This window comes from Mya arenaria, chromosome 11 (genome assembly GCF_026914265.1).
Source record: "Mya arenaria isolate MELC-2E11 chromosome 11, ASM2691426v1".
Taxonomy (NCBI): domain Eukaryota; kingdom Metazoa; phylum Mollusca; class Bivalvia; order Myida; family Myidae; genus Mya; species Mya arenaria.
The window spans coordinates 25,000,769-25,025,798 of NC_069132.1; the positions used below are offsets into that span (position 1 = coordinate 25,000,769).

At 33.8% G+C, this 25,030-nt stretch overlaps 4 protein-coding genes across 5 annotated transcripts; 3 read left to right on the forward strand and 1 right to left on the reverse strand.

Annotated features, from left to right (window-relative positions):
• Positions 1 to 2,770: 2,770 nt before the first annotated feature.
• Positions 2,771 to 4,905, forward strand: LOC128207612 (uncharacterized). Its single transcript, XM_052910650.1, has 3 exons — positions 2,771 to 3,485; positions 3,599 to 3,661; positions 3,786 to 4,905. The coding sequence occupies exons 1-3, from the start codon at positions 2,832 to 2,834 to the stop codon at positions 3,996 to 3,998; spliced, it is 930 nt and encodes a 309-aa protein (XP_052766610.1). The 5' UTR covers positions 2,771 to 2,831; the 3' UTR covers positions 3,999 to 4,905.
• A 2,851-nt stretch (positions 4,906 to 7,756) lies between these two features.
• Positions 7,757 to 10,299, forward strand: LOC128207613 (uncharacterized). Its single transcript, XM_052910651.1, has 3 exons — positions 7,757 to 8,624; positions 8,736 to 8,801; positions 8,936 to 10,299. The coding sequence occupies exons 1-3, from the start codon at positions 7,932 to 7,934 to the stop codon at positions 9,377 to 9,379; spliced, it is 1,203 nt and encodes a 400-aa protein (XP_052766611.1). The 5' UTR covers positions 7,757 to 7,931; the 3' UTR covers positions 9,380 to 10,299.
• An 8,563-nt stretch (positions 10,300 to 18,862) lies between these two features.
• Positions 18,863 to 21,767, forward strand: LOC128209307 (uncharacterized). Of its 2 annotated transcripts, XM_052913288.1 has the most exons (3): positions 18,863 to 19,638; positions 19,752 to 19,805; positions 19,934 to 21,767. In XM_052913288.1, exons 1-3 carry the CDS (start codon positions 18,964 to 18,966, stop codon positions 20,366 to 20,368), a joined length of 1,164 nt encoding a protein of 387 aa, XP_052769248.1. In that variant the 5' UTR covers positions 18,863 to 18,963; the 3' UTR covers positions 20,369 to 21,767. The 2 variants fall into 2 exon arrangements, with proteins under 2 accessions (XP_052769248.1, XP_052769249.1); XM_052913289.1 differs by lacking the exon at positions 19,752 to 19,805.
• A 1,526-nt stretch (positions 21,768 to 23,293) lies between these two features.
• LOC128208437 (zinc finger protein 862-like) lies at positions 23,294 to 25,015 on the reverse strand. The gene has a single exon (XM_052912000.1). The coding sequence runs from the start codon at positions 25,013 to 25,015 to the stop codon at positions 23,294 to 23,296; it is 1,722 nt and encodes a 573-aa protein (XP_052767960.1).
• Between the last annotated feature and the right edge of the window lie 15 nt (positions 25,016 to 25,030).

The window sequence follows — 25,030 nt, forward strand, 5'->3', positions numbered from 1 at the left end:
GGTCAAAATCTAGGTCATTAGGTCAAATCATAGGAAAAGCTTGTTAGCACTCTAGAGGCTTACATTTATGACTTCGTCAGAATGTTTATATTGATTAGCTCTAGGCCAAGTTCAAATCTTGGTCATGTGCAGTCAAAAACTAGGTCACCAGGTCAAATAATAGGAAAAGCATGTTGACACTCTAGAGGCCACATTTATGACCATATGTTCATGGAACTTGATCAGAATGTTATTCTTGATGATCTTTAGGTAGAGTTTGAAACTGGGTAATCAGAGGTCAAAAACCAGGCCACTAGGTCAAATCATAGAAAAACTTTGTAAACACTTTGTAGAGGTTACATCCTCTCTTTGATCACCATGAAACTATGTCACAATTGCCCTCGCCCTGAAAACACTTATTTTACACTTTAATTGGATCAGGTTAGCGATACAGGCTCTTTAGGGCCCTCTTGTTTTAAAATAGAGTTATTGCCTTTTGATTATTTTTATAATTATGTTTTTATTCCTCTCCACTGGACGGTCTTGTGCGGAGCATAACATAAAACGTCTTTGAGGTATTGACTTCAAACTTCATATACAGATAGATCTAATTGAGTAGAAGTGCATTGCACAGGAACCATAATTCTGGCTGCAGTATTTTTTTTAATTATTGCCCGTTGTTTATTGTTATACTTATTTTATTTATCCAGAGCAGTTGAAAAGCCTTGGGAGATGTTTTCTTCAAATTCATATGTAGATATATATCATTGAGAAGTAAAATGCACAGAAATCAAAAATCTGGCTACAGTATTTTTTTAGTCCTTTGTTAATTTTCTTACTTTTTGTCTGGAGCATGACTTATGTCTGAGGCATTGAAATTACTAAAGACTGCTGTCAATTTATTAACAATGTTTTCAACGAATACCAGGTTATTAGAATGGGAATGTCTATTGGCGGGTGTCAAGCATTGGTTTCTGCCCAGTGACTCCAGCTATTGATGGATAGTAATGAAAATGGTTTATAGGTAGCTTATGTGAAAAGTTAGCTTGGGTTTGCTTTTGAGGGAGTGGGGTTAAGGTCAAGGTCACTGTTACTAATGTTAGATAAATGGTTTCCAACCAAGAAATTAAGTAAGAATTGATGGATAGTGATGAAAGTTGGTGTGTAGATAGCTTATGTGAAAAGCTAGATTGGGTTTACTTTTGATGGGGGGGGGGGGAGGCGGAGGTCAATGTCATTGTTACTAAGAATAGAAAAATGGCAGTAACATTGGCTTCCTCCCAGTAACTTAAGTTAGCAATGATGGATAGTAATGAAAACGGGTGTATATGTACCAAGGTCACCATTTTCTAAAACTAGAAAAAGTAAGAATTGATGTAAAGTGATGAAAGTTGGTGTATAGGTAGTCTATGTGAAGAGCTACCTTGGCATTGGTTTTGAGTGGGCGGGTCAAGGTCAAAATCACTGTTGCAATATGTAGCAAAATGGTTTCCGTCTAACAGTTTTAGCTAGAATTGCTGGATAGTGATGAAAGTTGATTTGTGGGTAGATTATGTGAAGAGCTAGCTTGGGATTGCTTTTGAGTGAGATCAAGGTCAAGGCCACTGTAATTAAAAAAATAAAATAATCTTCACCCGTTTTCATTTAGGCGGCTTCTGTTTCCTTACTCATACAAAAAAAGTAATTTGCTTTAATTTCTGATTGCCATTATTAAAAACATGGTTTCTTCGCATTGCGGCAATTCTAGTGTTAAAAATTGCTTTATTCAACTGTCAGTATAAACATCATTGTTGTTCACGCCTTACCAGTATAAAGGACACTTCTACTGTATACAATATATATAAGCGACTTCTCCATATCTGGTATGTCATGATAGTGGTACAAGATCTATTCCCAGTGATAAATGATGCAGCTTGCCTTGTCCTTAACCAATAAGAGAAAACAGACTAGGACTTCTCTTCGTGGTGTTTAACTTTTCAATAAGTTAATATAAGCATCCATTTTTCAAATACAAATACGGGCCACATGGATGCCGAAGAGTGACCTTCAGTGAAAAGAACAACTGAGAAGTATTCCTACGCAATTTCTGGCTTTGTTTATTTTAATGTCAATTGTATGCCGAACTACGAAATATGTATATCAATCCATATTACTTTAAAGGAGCGAATATGTTTAAGTTTAATGAGTTGATGTCATCTCAAAAAGCTATTGTTAATAGAAATTTTGCTATGCATGTGTATAAAGTGTTTGAATTATGAAAAGCTTTTCGTATGTATTATGATTAGATAATCATACTCTTTTCCTGTTAATATATCCTGTCTTGCCACTTATGACTTATTTGTATTACAATGTACCTATTATAATGTGTATACTTATGGATATGCTGTCTTATGTATGATGAAATAAACTGTAAACTGTTTATTGAGGAACAACTTTCTAGCACAAAAACTAATAATTGTTAATTGTACAAACACACATAAATCAAATGTATGATTTCATAGTAATTCTTTTTACAGTGTTTAAATGTCATACATATATAATTCAATTTAGTATTTTTATTTTTTTATTAAGCTTTAATTTACTTATGTGAGGTTCAATTATGTTTTCATTTTGTTTTATGATTGAGCTTAGCACTATAAAGTTTTTTAACCACATAATTATGTTATATGAAAACCAAATTAAACTTCTGAGTTGTACGATCAGTGAAAAAGATATAGGGAAGTAAAAGGCATATCAGTCATATATAAACGTTACAGTTATCATTTTATCATTGGACACACTGATAATTCCTTCATTATGAAAACACTTTTTAGGATGATATGAACAAAAATACAATCTAAAGGAATTCAAAAATGGAAGAAGGAATAGCTATATTGGTAGTGAATGATAAGAAAAAGGAAAATATAAGCGTCGATAGCCCAAGCAAGGCAACCTTTAAAGACAGAAAAATATATGATTTTGATCGTGACCTTCTAACATCCATTGTGAAGACTTGTCTGGGATTTGAATGTATATGTCATAAAAATGAGCATGAAAACATTGGAGTTTTAAACAGCAATCGAGAAGAATTTGAAGCCACACGAGAACACTTAACAGCATGCGCTGAAGCTAAAACAGTTCATGTAGATAAGAAAACAGGAAAAAAGGAAGAAGTAGAAACTACAAAGAACATAAATTCTGGGGGAAATGATGCCCATTTAAATAAAGATTTGTCAGTTGATGACTTGGCACATTCAACTGGAATCAAAGACCCAAAAGAGTGTGGATGTTTACAATGTAAAGTTCGTGTCAAAGCTGGAAAATCAGAGGCAAAATACTTCCTTTGTGCAATCAATTCACACGGTGCTGAAAGGAAAGGTCAGATGTCGATACTGTTTTCCGATGAGCAGTTTTTTCCACTCAATGATATCATTGAAAAGTTTTCGGACAAAGCCTGTCCCGAATTAAAAGGAAAGATAAAGATTTTCATCATCCAGGCCTGCCGCGGCGACCCGAAAAGGAAGCCGGTAAGGATTTAATCATTGATATATGTGTGTTTTGTTCATTTCACTGGATAAAGTTTTTGCAAATAAATCAATCTAGACATTCAAATAATGGTTTGTGATATTATTTTTTACAGGAAGACCGTATCGATAAAGGAGTTGAAGTGCAAATCGCAAATAATGCAGCTGATTCCAAACAGGTACTATTCGCTAAAGTCTCGAAAAATCATTATCATTTATTTGTGAAACCCCCCAGACCTTTGATACATTTCAAACTGTTTCATAAGAAGATGTAGATACTGACAATTTATTTTTTGTTTTCAGACTGACTCTGCTGAAACAAAGGACTTCGTTGATATGGAAGATTCACCAGAAACTGGTCAGATATCCATAGCAACAGGAAGTATTCCACCGAACACTCTTCTTATATTTTCATGTTGGTCAGGCAAAACATCTTATAGAACAGTGGGTGAACTGGAAAAATATGCAGACTTATATGGTACTTGGATGATCAGAGAAATGAAAAAAAGTATTTGACGAAGAAAAAGACACCATCAATTTTCTGAATACACTTACAAAAGTAGCAGCTGCCGTTGCCGAAAGGGAGACAAGGGATGGTTGTAAGAGCACAATGACAATTATGCACACTTTGACCCAGCCAATATATTTTACATTGAGAAATCCTGCAGATGAATTGAACTTGGATCAAGCTAATATTAACTGATAGAATCACTTTTTGCCGGTTGCTGAACTTTCCTAAACCCAGTTTATTTGATTAAAAAAGGATTATAAGCATTGTTATTTTACCGTTTGCTATTATATGAAGCATTATTGGTAGTGTGACTGGTGTTGCTGTTAAAGCTGCACTCTCACAAATTGAAAGTTTTGACTTGTTTTTTTATTTCAGAATCAGCTGGTTTTGGCATCAATGCCTTCAATTCAGTCATATAAGATAACTCACAATAGAACAGATCGCTATTGTTTAAAAAATGACCATAAACTTCAATTTTCTTAAAGTGTTAGTAACGCCTTTAGCCACAAAACATCAACTTTTGACCATCAATATGAAGGACTGCAATCTATTCTTTAATTAGCCTTCTTTTAGCACTGGTTTCCAGACATTTACTCAAAAATTGGCTCATTCCAAGCGTGTGCAGCTTTAACAACGTGTGTGTGCGATAATTATATGACATTGAGTACTGATGGTTTCAAATAAGGAGTACACATTGTTACGATTGCTGTGAGATGTATTCTAGCTTGCCAAATAATAGTATGACATATATGGACGAATCAACTATATAACCCGACTGCACTCCATTTTATGTTTATCATTGTATTGTCCATGATTTTCTTATGCATGTTTGTATGCGTGGGTGATGTTGGTGTATGAATTTAAAGGTAAAATTAAAAGTAAGTAAATATATAAAGTCACTTTTATTTTCATTGGTCCTTAATTAATATTAATTATACCTTCATTGTTCCTTACTTAGGTTCAATGTTTCTTAGCATTCCATACTGCACAAATTCATTTTAAATATTATAGTTTTGTAACTTAAAGTTCTTCACACAATCATATAAGTCCTGCAGAAAAAAAATGTATTTTAGCCGATCCTTGCATGGCAGTGTATAGAACAGGTTTTGTACGGTATATTTTAATAGCCTTAGTAGACCCTCTTACACAAGCATCTGATCAATTACAGATCAACATTGGTGATTTGTTCAATTCAGGATGGCGGCCAACATGACGGTCAAGATGGCCGCCAGATTTTACAATATCGACAATTTAATTTAAAAAATGAGTATTAATACTAAGATTCTTGTGCAAAACTATACTTTCATGATTTCTAAATACAAACTAATAAATTACAATTAAAGTCTTATGAAATTCATATCATATTTCATTCATCACGTTGAGTTAAAATGCTTCTTGATTATCTGAGGAAAACAGGCGAGCTTCAGCATCAGCTTGTGGGCTTTTGTTAATTTGAACATGGTTTTGGCCAACATATTCTCAGAGATGCTAAACATGTTTCAATGTCAGTCAAAATGCATTGGTTCGGAATTTATTGTAAATGAACATTATAAGACCAAGCAATCTGTTTTTCTTAATGTTCTGATTATTTTTTATTTAAGATTTGTGTTTTAATGGATTTTTGTTTGTGCTTTATTGAATTAATGGTTTATCTTCTTACAAACAAGTATACATTGATTTTAAAAGTGTACATACATTGTATAGTAAAAGTAGTAGCGACAGTTTATAAACAACTTTTTCAAACTGTCAAAATAAAGCACACATTTTCAGATCTGGTAGATAAATGAACTTATACATTGTTATTTTTGAAAAGATGCCTTACATAATAAACTATGGACTTTTTAATATCAAATTGTTACTATTTTGCTTGGATCTGCCTTCAGATTTAATCTTAGAATGGAACTTAAAATTTAAAGTGGATGCTTTTGTTCCAGTTATAGCACCATATGTTCTAAATGTATTTTATTTCATCTTTAATCAATCTTATTCCAACAAATAAAACTTCTGTTGTTTTTTACAAGCAGGAAATGAAAACTTACGAATGTCACTCTAAGTCAAGTATTGAAAGTCACATGCTTTGTGAACATACTTTGAAAGTTATGTTTTTGCTGCAGTGACTATAGATGATGTAAAACCATCTACTTTGTATATATCATACAGACCTGTACACGGTCGGAAATAATTGTCTGTGTTAATAATTATATGTGTGTAAAATAAATATATTACCTATATATTTATCTATATAATTTGCAAACCATAACTAGATAACCTGTTAATGATGTACAGCTAAAAGAAGGTAATAGGTGGCATTTCTGGGCACTTTCAAGCCTGTTTTTAGTCTTATTATATTTATCTTACCAAAAAAAGTATCATGAATATTAACTAGATAGCTAGATAATTATAACGAAAATTAAGTGGTTAACACGAAACAATTTGCGAAAGCTGTCAGATTATCTTACGGCAGTAATATGCCACCATATTAACTATATAAGATTCGTGTTACCAGTTATCTATAAATATATTTATACAACTGGTTATCTACTTATGATTTGCGAATTTCATTTAGTAAGTGGTAACACGAATCATATCTAGTTAACCAGTTAGTATGTTACTTACTTAGTGGAATTTGTGAACCATAACTAGAGAACCTGGTAATGCCTGCATCTGCAGGCATTTATAGGTAACTAGTAACACGAATCTTTATCTAGTTAATCAGTTATTATGTTACTTATTACGGTAAGTGGAATTTGAAAACCATTTCAAGTTATATTGTTAACATTGTACAGGTAAAAAAAGGTAACAGGTTCTGGGCACTTTTAAGCCTGTTTTTAGTCTCATGATATTTACCAAGATAAAAAAATGGTAATATTAACTAGATAACTAGATTACTATCACAAAAATTAAGTGGTTAACACGAAACAATTGGCGAACGGTAACAGGTTATCTTATGGCAGTTATACGAACACATTTACATGCACAAACAACTTTCTAAAATTGATGAACAACTTTCTAGCATTAAAGTTTCTATTACAAAAAATGGCTTACTCGTAAATTTGACGAACAACTTTGTGAATACTAGCGTCGCTTTATTCATGTGCACGAATAAAGATCGCATATATATTGGATGATTACATAACAATTCTTAATTCAGTATTTAAATGTCATCAAAAAGTTCACTGAATGTACTTAAATGTATTCAACACGGAAGGTTAAACATGACCTAGTGTATTATATATATATATATATAAAGTTATAAACTAATATATATATATAATTGTTATTTAGTTTTACAATATATATATATATATATATATATATATATATATATATATATATATATATATATATATATATATATATATATATATATATATATATATATATATATATATATATTGATATATATTTGATGACATTTAAACACTGAATTACATATATATATATATAATTTGATAACACTGAATTAAGAATTATTATGTAATCATCCAATGCATGCAGTTTTTATTTGTGCACATGAATATTCATATATATTAAATTTATTTTTTATTTCTTATTTATTTAAGTTCTAATTTATGTATGCACAGTTTGTTAATAAATATACATTTTGTATGATTCAGCTCAGCACAAGGCAGTTTTATTATTACATGCATGTTGTGTTGCAAGTTTTCAGAAATAGCCCAGGTTTAAACTAGTTCTCATTTTATGAAAACCGAAATACACTAGGTCATGTTTAATCTTCCGCGTTGAATACATGTAAGTACAATCAGTGAACTTTTTGAAAAGATATAGGAATTTCATAAGGATAAGAGCTTCATTCAATTATACCATTAAACTTAACTACGATTTTAGGTAATGTTATCAAGTTTCACAACTTCTTTAATTATGGAAATATTTAAAAGAATGCTATGAAATAAATGACAATCTAAAGGAATTCAAAGATGGCAGAAGGAATAGCTATTTTGGTAGTGAATGAAAAGGAAAACATATGCAGTAATAACGCAAGCAAGGCACCCTTTAAAGACAGAAACATATTTGAATTTGATCATGACCTTCTAACATCCATTTTTAATACTCGTCTGGGATTTGAGTGTGTATATCTAAAAGATGATCATGAAAACACTGAAGAATTTAACAACAATCAAGAAGATGGTGAAGACACACAAGAAAACTTAACAGCGCACGCTGACGATAAAACAGTTAATGTAGACGAAAAAACAGAATCAACAGAAAATATAAAAACAAAGGAAAAGGGAACTAATGGAGAAGATAGTATTGTTCTAGCCTTAGAAGCTTCACTTAATTCTGGGGAAAATAATGCGTATTTAAATAAAGATTTGTCAAATGATGACTTGGCACATTCAACTGGAATTCAAGACCCAAAAGAGTGTGGATGTTTACAATGTAAAGTTCGTGTCAAAGCTGGAAACTCAGAGTCAAAATACTTCCTTTGTGCGATCAGTTCACACGGTGAGGAAATAGATGGTCAGATGTCTATACAGTTTTCTGATGGGCAGTTTTTTCCACTCAATGATATCATTGAAAAGTTTTCGGACAAAGCCTGTCCCGAATTAAAAGGAAAGATAAAGATTTTCCTCATCCAGGCCTGCCGCAAAGACCCACATGTAAAACTGGTAAGGATTTATTCATTAAAACGTGTGATTTGTTCATTTCATTGGATAAAGTTATTGCAAACCAACCGTTTTAGACATTCAAATAAAGCATCGTGACATAATCTTTTACAGGAAGCCTATAAGGATCAAGGAGTAAAGATTCAATGCGCAAATAGTGGTGCAGCTGGTGCGAAACAGGTACTCTTCGCTTAACTTCATGGTCACAAAAATCATATCATTCTTATGTGAAAAATCTTTGATACATTTTAAATACAACGTTTTAATAATAAGATGTAATAACTGACGATTTACTTTTTGTTTTAAAATTTTAGGCAAGTGGGGGCCATATTGATATGGAAGATTCACCAGAAACTGGTCAGATAGCCATAGCAGCAGGAAGAATTCCACGGAACACTCTTCTAATATTTTCATGTTGGTCAGGAAGACCGTCTTATAGAACAGTAGATAAACGATCAGCAGACTGCATAGTTATGGCTGGCGAAGATGAAGAAATAGATGGTTCTTGGATGATCAGAGAAATGAAGAAAGTAATTGACAAAGAAAAAGGCACCATCAATTTCCTAAGTACTCTTACAAAAGTAGCAGCTGCTGTTGCCGAAAGGGAGACAGGGGATGGTTGTAAGAGCACAATGACAATTATACACACTTTGACTCAGCCAATATATTTTAAATTGAGAAATCCTGGCGATTCTGATGACGAGCCTGGCGATTCTGATGACGAGTTGAAATTGGATAAAGCAAACATCAACTGCTAGACTCACTTACTTTATAATTGTTTACTGTATAATAAGTTGCCTTATAATCAGGAATTTTTGTAAATTTTGTTTTGGTGGTGTGATTTGTGTTGCTTCACAATAATTATATTACGTTTATGTTACTATTAGTGGTTTCAAATATGGAGTACATTTCGTTACGACTGATATGAGATGTATTCCAGCTTGCTAAATGGCGTGTTTCGACAAGTCGACTTTATACCCCGACTGTTCATTGTTCTTCCCAACAGTTCATTTTATGTTTACCATTGTATTGTCCATGATTTTCCATATATGCAACTCTGTGTGTATATGCAACTCTGTGTTTATATGCAACTCTGTGTGTATATGCAACTCTGTGTTTATATGCAACTCTGTGTATATATGCAACTCTGTGTTTATATGCAACTCTGTGTGTATATGCAACTCTGTGTTTATATGCAACTCTGTGTTTATGCACGGGTGTAGTTTGAGTTTGGATTAACAGGTTTGTATGTATATTAACTCTGAATTTTATTGGTCCATAGTATTAAGTATATGTTAACCTTTACTGTATGTTATTACCTTGTAATGTTTTTTATCCCAAAAATACTGCGAAGTTCATTTTAGATATGATAGCTTTGAAAATCATAGTTCTTCAAACAATCTTATTAGTAAAGCAGCTATAAAGACAGTTTCTTTAGCTGAACCTTGCATGGCGGTGAATAGAAAATGTTTTGCATTTTTTCATAGCCTAGATCCTCTAATACATGCCAAGATTACCGCCAGATTTTACCACATCTACAATTTATTTTATAAAAAAATGTGTGTTAAATGCTCTAAATCCTGTGCAAAACTCTATTTTTATTATTTCTTAATATAAACTAATACATTCTCATGTATATATGCTGTCTTATGTATTATGAAATAAATTGTAAACTTTCTAGCACAAAAACTGATAACTTGTTTATTGGACAAACACATATCAATTAAATGGATGATTTCATAGTAATTCTTCATTCAGTGTTTAAATGTCATACATATATATAATTCAATTTAGTATTTTTATTTCATATTAAGCTTTAATTTATGTATGTGTGGTTCATTTATGTTTTCATAATGTTTTATGATTGAGCTAAGCACTAGACAGTTTTTTAACCACAATTATGTTATGTGAGAACCAGATTAAACTTCTGGGTTGTACAATCAGTGAAAAAGATATAGGGAAGTAAAACGTATGTGCTTCATATCAGTCATATATAAACATTAAAATTTATTTTTAAGATATCATTTTATCTTTTGACACACTGATAATTTCTTCATTATGAAAATACTTTTTAGGATGATATGAACAAAATTACAATCTGAAGGAATTCAAAAATGGAAGGAATAGCTATATTGGTAGTGAATGATAAGAAAAGGGAAGATATAAGCGCCGATAGGCCAAGCATGGCACCCTTTGAAGACAGAAATATATATGATTTTGATCGTGACCTTCTAACATCCATTGTGAAGACAAGTCTGGGATTTGAATGTATATGTCATAAAAATGAGCATGAAAACATTGGAGAATTTAACAGCAATCGAGAAGAATTTGAAGCCACACGAGAACACTTAACAGCATGCGCTGAAGATAAAACAGTTTATGGAGATAAGAAAACAGGAAAAAAGGAAGAAGAAAAAACAACAAAGAACATTAATTCTGGGGGAAATGATGCCCATTTAAATAAAGACTTGTCAGTTGATGAATTTGCACATCCAACTGGCCAACTGGCCGGATGCTGAACTTTCCTAAACCCAGTTGATTTGATTAAAAAAGGATTATAAGCATTGTTATTTTACCGTTTGCTGTTGTATGAAGCAATATTGGTAGTGTGATTGGTGTTCCTGTTTGATCTGCACTCTCACAGATTGAGTTTTGACATGTTTTTTTTTATCTCAGAATCAGCTGATTTTGGCATCAATGCCTTCAATTCAGTCATATACAATGTAAGATAACTCACAATAGGACAGCTCCCTATTGTTTGAAAAACGACCATAAACTTCAATTTTCTTAAAGTGTTAGTAACGCCTTTAGCCACAAAACATCAATTTTTGACCATCAATATGAAGAACTGCAGTCCATTCTTTAATTAGCCTTCTTAAAGCACTGGTTTCCAGACATTTACTCAAAAATTGGCTCATTCCAAGACAAAAAAATAAAAAATGTTCTCAAAACGGGCAATCTGGGAGAGTGCAGCTTTAACGAAGTGTGTGTGCAATAATTATGAAACATTTAGTAATGATGGTTTCAAATAAGGAGTACACATTGCTTAGTTTGCTGTGAGATGTATATAAGCTTGCCAAATAATATTATGGCATATATGGACAAATCAACTATATAACCCGACTGCACTTTTTTCTTCCCAACAGTTCATTTTATGTTCATCATTGTATTGTCCATGATTTTCTTATGCCTGTATGTATGCGTGGGTGATGTTAGTGTATGAATTTTAAGGTAAATATAAATAAATTATAAATTAAACGTAAGTTATTATATAAAGTCACTTTTATTTTCATTGGTCCTTAATTAATATTAGTTATACCTTCATTGTTCCTAACTTAGGTTCAATGTTTCTTAGCATTCCATACTGCAAAAATTCATTTTAAATATTATATTTTTGTAACTTAAAGTTCTTCACACAATCATATAAATCCTGCAGATTATTTTTTTTTGAATTTTGGCCGATCCTTGCATGGCAGTGTATAGAAAAGGTTTTGTATATTTTAATAGCTTCAGTAGACTCTCTTATACAAGAATCTGATCAGTTGCAGATCAACATTGGTGATTTGTTCAATTCAGGATGGCGGCCAAGATGACAGCCAAGATGGCCGCCAGATTTTACAATATCGACAATTTTTACTTTAAAAAATGAGTGTTAATACTAAGATTCTTGTGCAAAACTATACTTTAATGATTTCTAAATATAAACTTATGAATCAAAATTCAAGTATTATGAAATTCATATCATAATTCAGTCATCACGTTGAGTTAAAATGCTTCTTCATTATCTAACGAAAACAGACGAGCTTCAGCATCAGCTTGCGGGCCTTTGTTGAATTTGAACATGGTTTTGGCCAACATATTGTTAGAGATGCTCAACATGTTTCAATGTCAGTCAAAATCCATTGGTTTGGAATTTATTGTATAGCAATCTGTTTTTCTTACCGTTCTGATTAATTCTTGTTTTAGATTTGTGTTTTAATGGATACTTGTTTGTGGTTAATTGAATTAATAGCTTATCTTCTTACAAACAAGTCTACATTGATTTTAAAAGTGTCCAAGTAGTAGTGACAGTTTATAAACAACTTTTTCAAACTGTCAAAATAAAGCACACATTTTCAGATCTGGTAGATAAATGAACTTGTACATTGTTAATATTTTGCTTTTTATCTGCCTTATGATTTAAAGCTGCACTCTCACAGATTTACCGTTTTTACAACTTCTTTTTTTTATTTTTTATCTTGGAATGAGCAAATCTTTGCATAAATATATGCAAACCAGTGATAAAAGACTGCTGACATATTTTTAGATTGCAGATTTTCATATTTCAGTTCGAAAACTAAGATTTGTGGCTTAAAGCGTAACTAACGGTTTAAGAAAAATGCATAAAACATCGATTTTTGAACTTAAATAGAAAAATATATGTGACTGTTTTGTGTCAGCAGTCTTATATATGAACGGTTTACATGCATATAAATTGGCTCGTTCCAAGACAAAAAATAAAAATGTTGTCAAAACGTTCAATCTGTGAGAGTGCAGTTTTAATCTTTGAATAGAATTAAAAAAATTAAGTGGATGCTTTTGTTCCATTTATAGCACCATATGTTCTTAATATATTGTTGTTTCTTCTTGAACCAATCTTATTCCGACAAAACTTTTGTTGTTTTTGAAAGCTATTGAATGAGTGAAATAAAGGAAACTTGACTTGAATTGACTTGTCAATTAAAACAGATGTAAGAAAACAAATAAATACGACGATCAAAAATTTATTTCAGAAAGCAATCATGCACCTATAGAACATTCTAATACCCCCCCCCCCCCCCCCCCCCCCCCCCACACACACACACAGTGTCATATACTATTAATTTGGAGTGCTAAACTTTCAAAAACAATGAATTAGAAAAAAAACTATACTCCTATTTCAGCCGACACTTTGGAATTTAGCAAATTCAACCACATTTCAACATGTACAATTTATAAGTTTGAGATCATTTTTGTTTGAAAGACATGCTGCAACATAATATCGTTATGTGTATAACGTACGGTGGTATTCAATTCAGATTTTCATATCATACGTTAGTAATATTAGCTTCATTATTAAGTTCTTTTCAACACTAACTATTGACATTTTAAATTCTTAATATTCAGTATTCTCAGTTGCCATGTAAATATGTCCTAAAATACCACAGAACCAAATTTGCCCACGTGAGTATATTTTCTAAACGCAATATTTGTAACTTGACCGATAACCAGAGTCTGGTGTCATTTCTAAGGCGCTGCAGGCATAGAAAGACGTTTTGGAACGAGGATCTACAGGAACTATATACATGGGATACAATGTGTGCTAAGGAAAATGCGTTTCTATCTTGTCGGGAAGGGCGAAATATAAAAACGCGGCTGTGAAAGGACTATATTTGGACAAGACATGCGTTTGATAAACTGTTAAAACAAAGTGAACGTGCGTATCGACGCGCATTTACGTACGAAATTGAAGAAATGTCGACAAATAATCCAAAGGAATTTTGGGGAGAAAATACAAAAATCAGGTCCACGAAATGCAAGGAATACTCCGATTGAAATCGTTGATAGCAGGGAGTTAAAGGCCTTTAAGGCCTTTCATAACTTATACAACTGCGAAGAAACATCTGGATTTGATGATACCGTATACAATAGAGCGCAAATGTATAAAGTGTTACTTGAAAATAGCATGGAAGATCCATTTTATACATCGAACACCGAGCTAATTTCAAACGTAACAATAGACGATAGACGAAGTTACAGTTGTTGTGCAGAAAGCAAAGAATGGATTCGCTGTAGGTTACGATGAAATACCATATGATGTGTTGAAAAATCCGGTGATCATTGGGACTCTGCAACATATATTTCAACTTACTAGTATCCTGGACACTAGCATAATACCAAGCGTTTGGAGGAAACCAATTATATGCCCTGTCCTGGAAGACCCTGCTTCGGACCCTCGTATTCCAATGAACTATTGCGGGATAAGCTTATTATCGTGTGTAAGTAAGCTGTATGCGTCGTTCGTGAACAGAAGGCTTACCACATACCACAGAGCAATGGCATACTTGCTGATGAACAAACCGTCGTGATCGGTCCTGTGATGAGCATGTCTTCACTTTGAATAGCATCATAAAGAACAATAAGCAGGTGTTTACAACATATATTAACCTTCACCGTTGTTTTGATTATATCGACAGGGATATGCTATTGTTATACTTCTACTGAACGAAATAGACGGGAAACTATACATCATGTATAACTCCATAAAGAATACATGCGCAACTTCAGTGCAAGCTATACGCATCAACGATAAATTAACAGACTGGTTCGACTGAAGTACTGGCGTGAAACAGGGATGTAATTTGTCGCCGACATTGTTCGCCGTGGTCGCAAGCGACCTTGTACAGGAGGTGAATGACCTTGACCTTGGAATACAAGTGGCTGTTCACAATCTCCCTATGTTGATGTATGCGGACGATATAGCGCTCATGAGTAAAACGGCAGAAAATCTACAAACTATGCTGGACACGGTGCATAGCTGTTGTAAGCGCTGGAGGGTTTTAATTAATTGCATGCATTTTCGTCAAGGCAGATCACAAAAAGCGATGTCGTATTCAAAATTGGTGATAATATCCTTGAAACTGTCGATCTAGGGGTCATATTTCAAGAGACAAGATACCTTTTTCTACAATTGTGATGCTTTAGGTAAGGCCGCAGGTCGTGCGCTAGGTGACATTATCAGCAAAGTGCATCACTTGAAAGACCTTGGGTTTTAAAACATATGAAAAGCTTTATAACTCGTGCGTCATTCCAATCTTTATTATTGTTCATCGATATGGGGCTACAAGAAGTACCAGCCTATCGACAACGTCCAACATAGGGCCATGAGATATTTCCTTGGTGTTCACCGCTTCACCCCGATACTCGCCATGGTCGGTGACACCGGTTGGCTCCCAAGTATGTACCTGCGCTGGCACTCTGTGTTCAGATTCTGGAACAGGCTTGTGCTAATGAATGACACGCGACTTACCAAAATGTGTTTAACGCTAATTGCAACAATCATATGGATATGAATAATTGGATAAAAGAAATAAAGGAAATATTCTATGCAGTGGGACTTTCAACGACGTTTGACAATAAATCGGCTTTGAATTTACCCCTGGCAAACGACTTGATACATTCCCATTATGCAGATGTATGAACGAGAGTAATCGAGCACGTCCCCAAACTACGAACATATATACTTTTCTAAACGTCATTTAAATTAGAGGATTACATAAGTCTTAACCTGAAAAATAATGAAAGAGCATTACTATGTCAATTTAGTACTGACATTTTGCCATTGAGAGTGGAAACTGGACGTTATATTGGGGAACCACTGGATCTGAGAATATGCAAATTATGCCAGCCAAATCATATTAAGGACGAGAAACATTTTCTATTTGATTGCAATCGTTACAGTGATCTACGTCTGTTGCACCTGAACGAAATAATTTCACGTCAATTAGCTATAATCGACCATGATATAGACAGTATATTATCCATTCTAGTGTCATCATACCCTAAGAAACTGTCTAAATATATTGGTTATGCCTACCTGAAAATACGAACTATTATGTACTCTTATTGTGATCATTTTATCGCTCTTGGAACTTACATTGTAATACCAACTTTGTTATATTACTAGTCAACTTATGTTATAAACCATATGTTACTTACATTACACTTTATATATGGTGACCTATAGACCCAACTAGTCGGGTGCAAATGTTTGAATATTATAACTACTCTGTTTGAATTGCACATGTCACATGTTTACTTACTTTAACTTAAAATGCCTTTATTCACTCGTCGATATAGCCATCCTTGTTCACACCTTACCTTAAGTTTCACGAATGCTAACTAGATAGCTAGATAATTATCGTGAAAATTAAGTGGTTAACACGACAAATTACGCGAACGTTAACCGGTTATCTTATGGCAGTTATATGCCACCGTAGAATATAACTTCCAACGAACACATTTACATGCATAAGCAACTGTCTAGAATAGACGAACAACTTTCTAGCATTAAATTTGATGAACAGCTTTTTAGAATTGAACAAACATCGGCTTACTCGTAAATTGGACGACTCTGTGAATATCAGCATTACTTAATTTATGTGTAAGAATAAAGGCTGCATGTTTAATGTCATCGATATATATATATATATATATATATATATATATATATATATATATATATATATATATATATATATATATATATATATATATATATACATACATGTATATTTAATTCATTTTTTATTTCTTATTTATTTAAGTTCTAATATACGTATGCGTAGTTTGTTAATGAATACATTTTGTATGTTTCAGCTTAGGCCAAATATAAAAAATAGGTCCGTTTCAGGTTACCCGACCGACCCTATTTTTTCCCGCCGATCCTAACCTATTTTCCCTGAAAAAAATGTGATTTGGGTACGAAAAGCATTTGTTACGAAATGTATACGAAAAGTTGACAATATTAGAGTTGGATTTCTGATTGTATTTACCGCAATTCACCTTAGAGTTCGGACACCTTAAAAATAATTATTTTTTCGCTGTCCGAATTCATTGAAAATAACCATTTTTACAGTTTATCTCCATGTATGTTAAACCTGCCTTTTTTCTTCATGTCTGCATTTTACCACTTATTAATTTATTCGTAGTTATCGATGATTATAACACCTTTAAGTGTAACTCCTTCATCAAGTTAATTAAAATCCCATTCAACACCATTTTATACATGCATTGAAATGAATAAACACCTTCTATCGGCTTCAGATCAAACAGTCACACTGTGTGACGTCACATAACTCACAGTTATACCCACGAGGATCTCATTGGAGAGCATGGATATTGTTATGCAGGATTAATGTGTCTGGGTGGTGTTTTCGATTGTAACTTAAGTATTGCATTTCTAACTTTAATTCATCACATAAAATAGTTACCTGTATCATTGAATGTGTTGTTTTTTATTGTTCTATTGATGTTTCAATGAGTATTACTGTATGATTGTTGCTTCATAAAGTCTATATTAAAAGTGTGGTACAAGTTTCAAAGTTTATTGGCGGATCGTTTTACAAACATGTCATGTCTGTGTTTTCTTAATCCCTTGATTGCCCTTGATGTTTCTTTAATCCTCAATTATACGAGATTTGTCGTATATGTCACGCTTCCTTTTCAACAGGCAATACATCGTTTAGGATGGGTAGTAACTAATTAACTTGTCACAGTGATGTATACGGTTAGGTAATCTAGCCAGGCAAATACATTCTAAGGATAAAGATCAATAATCTTTGTCTGTGAGACTTAGTAACTGTAATAGTCATAATCGATGTCCTTGGGGTGTCCAAAAATTAGGTAGTCACTACGCAAAATAAATTATTTTTGAAATTAATAATGGGTGTACGAATTTTAAGAGTGTCCAAACTCTAAGGTGAATTACGGGTAGTTTGTGCTTGTGTGACAGGTATATTTCAATTCTTGAACTTTATTTTCTTGTCAGATACAAATGCGTCAGATACTGACTTTCGGATTGATATGTCAGACTTAAGTGTGCAATTTTGGCAATAAAACCTGCATGTTACTTGTTCTTCAAACCTGAATCCCCAGGTCCTCTTGACAGCATTGAGGTTTCCTTGGCTGATGGCTTATATGATAAATTTGCTGTCCCACTCTCCATGTAATTATGTAACAGGCAGGTTAGCATACTACAGCGGGTGATTGAAAGCAAAAGGGTGCATAAAGAAATAAAAGTAAAACCGTTCCTGGAAAGTCTTTAATAATAAAAGAGTGGTGTACCATAACTTAGTTGAAATCCAACCATCATTGTCAAAGTACAGTATTTAACCAGACAAATAAAGATTGTTTCCTTTGAAGCATGGACAATGTTTAAAAACTGCTGATAAACCTGAAAAATTATGACTTTTATTTTTGGTACAGTCTGAGTCAACAGTTACTGAAATCGATTTATAAAAACAAATAAAAAAATATTCCGACCTACCTACCCTATTTTTTTTTGGCAGCGTTACCTGAAACACATCTATTTTTTTTATTTGGCCTTAGCACAAGGCAGTTTTATAATCACATGCAGCTGCATGTTGTGTTGTAAGTTTTCAAGTTTTCAGTAGTAGATCAGGTTTCAGATAATACATGCACTTTATGAGAGCCGAAGTACACTAGGTCATGTTTTTAAACCTTCCGCGTTGGCAACGTCTTTATTTATGGAACTATTATTAAGTATGCTATGAAAGAAATAACAATCTAAAGGAATTCAAATATGGCAGAAGGGATAGCTATAGTGATAATAAATGATAAGAAAAACGAACGGTGCACTAAAAGTGAGAGACAGGCAACCTTTAAAGACAGAAACCTATTTGATTTTGATAATGACCTAACATCCATTGTTGATACTCGTCTAGGATTTGAGTGTATATATCTAAAAGACGATCATGAAAACACTGAAGAATTAAACAACAATCAAGAAGATGGTGAAGACACACAAGAAAACTTAACAGCGCACGCTGACGATAACACAGTGCATGAAGGCGAAACAACAGAACATTTCAATACAACGGAAAAGGGAACTAACGGAGAAGATAGTATTGATGCATTAGAAGCTCTACTTGTTTTAGAGGAAAATAAATATAACAGAGATTTGTCAGTTGATGACTTGGCACATCCAACTGGAATCAAAGACCCAAAAGAGTGTGGATGTTTACGATGTAAAGTTCGTGTCAAAGCTGGAAAATCAGAGGCAAAATACTTCCTTTGTGCAATCAGTTCGCACGGTGTTGAAAGGGAAGGTCAGATGTCGATATTGTTTTCGGATGAGAAGTTTTTTTCACTCAATGATATCATTGAAATATTTTCCGACAAGTTCTGTCCCGAATTAAAAGGAAAGATAAAGATTTTCATCATTCAGGCCTGCCGCAGCGACCCGAGAATGAAGCTGGTAAGGATTTAATCATTGATATGCGTGTTTTGTTCATTTCATTGGATAAAGTTATTGCAAATAAATCAATCAAGAAATTCAAATAATGCTTTGTGGTATTATTTTTTTTACAGAAAGATAAAGGAGTTAAAGTGCAAATCACAAATGATGCATCTGATTCGCAACAGGTACTCTTTACTAAAGACTCGAAAAATCATTATTCATTTGTGAAAACACCGAGACCTTTGATACATTTCAAATTAAACTGTTTCATTAGAAGATGTAGATACTGACAATTTATTTATTTTGCTTTTAGACTGGCTCTGTTGAACCAAGAAACGACCATGTTGATTTTGAAGATTCACCAGAAACTGGTCAGATATCCATAGCATCAGGAAGTATTCCACGGAACACTCTTCTTATATTTTCATGCTGGTCAGGAAGACCGTCTTATAGAACAGTAGATAAACGATCAGCAGACTACAAAGTTATGATAGGCGAAGATGAAGAAATAAATGGTTCTTGGATGATCAGAGAAATGAAAAAAGTATTTGACAAAGAAAAAGGCACCATCAATTTCCTAAGTACACTTACAAAAGTAGCAGCTGCCGTTGCCGAAAGGGAGACGAAGGGTGGTTGTAAGAGCACAATGACAATTATACACACTTTGACCCAGCCAATATATTTTACATTGAGAAATCCTGACGATTCTGATGACGAGTTGAACTTGGATCAAGCAAACATCAACTGATAGACTCACTTACGTTATAATTGTTTACTGTATAATAAGTTGCCTACTTATCAGGAATCTTTGTAAATTTTGTTTTGGTGGTGTGATTTGTGTTGCTTCGCAATAATTATATTACGTTTATGTTACTATTAGTGGTTTCAAATATGGAGTACATTTCGTTACGACTGATATGAGATGTATTCCAGCTTGCTAAATGGCGTGTTTCGACAAGTCGACTTTATACCCCGACTGTTCATTGTTCTTCCCAACAGTTCATTTTATGTTTACCATTGTATTGTCCATGATTTGTCATATATGCAACTCTGTGTGTATGCACGGGTGAAGTTTGAGTTTGGATTAACAGTTTTATATGTATATTAACTCTGAATTTTATTGGTCCATAGTATTTAGTATTTAGTACATGTTAACCTTTACTGTATGTTATTACCTTGTAATGTTTTTTATCCCCAAAATACTGTTCATTTTAAATATGATAGCTTTGAAAATCTTAGTTCTTCAAACAATCTTATTAGCAAAGCAGCTAAGACAGTTTTTTTAGCTGAACCTTGCATGGTGGTGTATTCATAGCCTAGATCCTCTAACACATGTACATATTATGATTTGATGGCATCGCGCCAGCCTTAGTTATGGTTTTAATTCCTGGATGGACGCCAAGATTACCGCCAGATTTTACCACATTTACAATTAACTTTAAAAAAAATGTGTGTTAAATGCTCTTAATCCCGTGCGAAACTCTAATTTTATGATTTCTTCATATAAACTAATACATTCCTATGTAATTCTTACCATATTTTAGTCATCATGGCGTTCAAAAGGGCCGCATAAGAAATACGACTGTCAAATTAGTTAGGCTTTGTTGCAGTAACTTTATTTTTTGACTAATGTTTGTTATTTTAAACTTTAAAAGCGCTAATTTTCTCTAGAGAAAGATTTGGTATTTTATGTGGTATGTATTGAGAGCTTTGGTACATACATCAAACATGTTAGTGTCATGTGATCTGCTTTTTTGCTGTAATGTATATGTTATTATTGAAAACAAATATGTATAAAGTCGCTACCACTACACTATAGTTGTAGTTTAATATATATCAGTTACATTAAATAACATTGGTAAATTTCATAGTTATGGCTCAGCACGGACACATGTTATGTATTTATAATTTTATCAAAGGGCAATAACACACGACACCACCACCAGACAAGCAAATTTGTTGAATTGGTAGATTATGCATATTAGGTAGATTGGAATAGGCAAAGTAGATGGAATGGAAATTGTTGTGGTGAAATATTCCAACCGATACGTGCAATACGACTGCAGTGTTATGGACTCTAGTGAACATTTGGCATGAGATATGTTTGTTTGCGACTGTTAGAAATAAAATAAAATAAATATTGTATGTAATGTAGAATTCAGATTTGAACTAGTAACCCATGTGTTGACCTCCCGTTAACCACTTTCAAATTAATTAAAGATTTCCTCACGGCAAACATTCTGATTGATTTTTATGAAGATTGGACCAGAAGTATTGCAGAAAATGTATGATTGGAGCAGATACATTGCCCTTGTTTGTTCTCAATATTTCTTTAAGGTTTGACCTAATGACCTAGTTTTTGACCCCATGTTATTTTTGAAGTCTACCCAAATTACACTAAGAGGAACTTTCTGATCAGAGCAACATCTGACCAATCAATACCAATATTTTGTTGCGCACATATTTGACCAAGGTTTGACCTAGTTACCTAGTTGTAGTGTTTTAGCCAGAAATTGAAAAGGGCAGGGTGGGCCCAAAAAGGGGCAGGGTGCTTTCTTAAAAGGGGCAAAATAGTGCGCGCAATATTTGATTGTGAAACAGCCATATACCTTAAAGTCCATCTTAGGTTGTTGTCAAACTGTGACTTTAAGTGTGTCCTTATGCCTAAAAGAGTTAGCAGTATGAGTAAGTCAACAACAAGGAGATGCAAGTTAACAGTTTTTATTGTATTTTTTATATTATCCAAAAGACTGTAGTAATAGCACGAAGACAGTCAGTAGTCACAGGAAATACACACAAAATTATCATAAATGATAATAAATAGTATAATAAAAAAAAAATCAATGAGATCAAACAAGACTGTTACAATGAGGCAACCAGACAACAATTACCAAGGGGGGACAAGTTCATACAAATAACAAGAATACAATTGTGTGCCTACATTTGATAAGTTATGGCATGCATATTGCAATATTTTAAAGATAAATATTTAATTAAACCACCACTCAATTATATACATTAAAACAACAGAGCAAAACATCTCTTTTTGATAAAAACTAAAAATTGTCAAAGTCATAATCTAAAAACTAGCATTTCAGTTCATATAAGTTTAAAAAAAATTGATTAAGCTCTTCAACCATTTGTTTTTATATCTTTTCAGGACAATAGCACAGTGCAAATACAGAGGAAATGCAGAGATAAATGATAACTTATTTCATAAATAAAAAAAGACCAAACTTGAGTAAAACATGGCATCATTTAAAACTTATTTCAGCATTCAGGGACTTAAAATGGCACTAGCATGAATGCAGTATTGCATATGCCATATATATATGGCTAGGCAGATAAAAAAATAAACAAAATCAGTCAACTGAACATTTGATACTCAAATCTCTTAGAATGCCTCAAGTGTTGTTTCTTAAGTATGGTTTAAGCATGGATATCCTTAACATAACTAACTAATTCATTTTGTCAATTTTGAAAGTTTTGTCAAGCTTGACTCCAACAACTTCAACTCATAATTTAATAGAAATGAAATAAGATTTGGACTCCAGTAGCTCTCAAGTAGCATTTTATTGGGTGTTAAAATTCATGTGCATGATTTTAGCCAATTCACAATAATCTAAACTTATCAACGAGGCTATTCAAGAAATTCCATGTCTTGGGGTTAAATCTAAATTCGTCTGTTTTTCATTTTGTACCATCTTCGTACACATTTGTCAAATGCCAAGTATTTATCGTTCCTATTTATCATCAGGAGTTGGTGTACTGTGTCAACCTGCAACCGATTCCTTAGGTCTGTCTTGGTTCTTGCCAATTCTGAAAACACACGTTCTACTTCTGCAGTGCTTACTGGCACAACTACTGCTGTTGCACACAGTCTTTCTATGTTTGGGAACTTGTGTGGTCTTATTTTCATCATGGCCTTGATGAGTCTATGTGGCCCTCTGATGACTTCAGGCGATGTTGATGAGATGGCATTTTTGAAGTCATCCCACTCTTCTGTGACCTCATCAGCGTCCAGCCCAAAGTTGTCGGCAAGGCAGGCTATCTCATCATTGCCGTAGAATGTTTCAGTTTCATCCATGTTAAAAACAGCTAGCTGATCAATGACATCTGATGAGGCCAGTCGAACATTGATGTTGTCGACAAGTTTGTCCAGAAACATGGTTCTTGCAGTATGAACAGACTTCAGCTGCTGCTCTGTTGCCTCTAATCCAAGGTCTGCCAAGAGCTTATCACATTTTCGCTCACTGCTTCCATATGTCTCTTTCAAATTTTTAAGCCCAGATATAGTGGAGTCTTTCCTTGGTTTAATAACAGAAAGGTTAATGTCATTCCTTTCAAAGACCAGTGTCAGTGCTGTAAGTGGTCTTAAAGCATCACACAGAAAGTGAACAATCTTTGCAGTGGCCGGATTTTTAAGCTTCTTAAGTAGCCCACTTGCACTTGGACCACTCCCCATTCTGACTTTATCGGCACCGGATGCCTCCGCATTTTCGAGGTCGATGAGAACAGCCTTGTAGCAGTCTCGTAGAGAGGTGACGGCTGCTTTGTGGGAAAGCCAGCGAGTATGGCCTGCCTGTTTTATGGTTTTCCCTTTCTCCTCTAACATAGTATGTATCTTCTGTAGGGAGGCAGTTTTATTTGCAGAGTAGTGGTAATACTTGAAGACATGGTTCAGGAGATCGTCTGTATCTCTCATGAGCGGGATCGATTCAAAGCTGTCCTTGGCGGCCAGTGCCAATCGATGGTTATGGCAATGGACAGTTACGAGGCCGGGTTTAATTGCTTTCAACCTTGTTGCAACCCCTGTCTTCTTGCCGATCATGGTCTGGCATCCGTCTGAGGCATATCCGACAAAATTGCTTAATCCAAGCTCTTCTACCACTTTCTCAGTCTCTTTAAAGATGGTTTCAGCCTTTCCGTCGGTAATTTTCACATCTTTTAAGTAATCTATACAGGCGTCTCCATTTTCAGTGTTGATGTACTTTACACAGAAGGCAAGATGTTTATTATTTGATACATCGGTTGTTTCATCACTCATTATGGCATATCCGGGACTGTCTTTTACTCGTTGCTTCACTGTCTCCTCGATGTCGGTAGCCATGGAGTCCATGAATTCATCTGCTATTGTGGGACTTGTGTATGTCGCGTTTTTTCCTTGTTTTAGGTGTTGCAGGTCTTGGCATTGTAGTTCATTTGTAGCAAAATTGACAAAGTCTTTAAACAAAGTGGTGTAGGGAAGGTTGTGGCTTATAAGAAAATGCAAGATCTTTGTTGCACATATCAGTGCTTTGAACTCATTTTCGCCCATTGGCATCTTCTTCTGCTGGAAGGCGTCACTAATGTTTAGCTGGACCTCCGTTTCAACTCGTAATGCAGACCTATGCATCTCCGAGTTCTGATG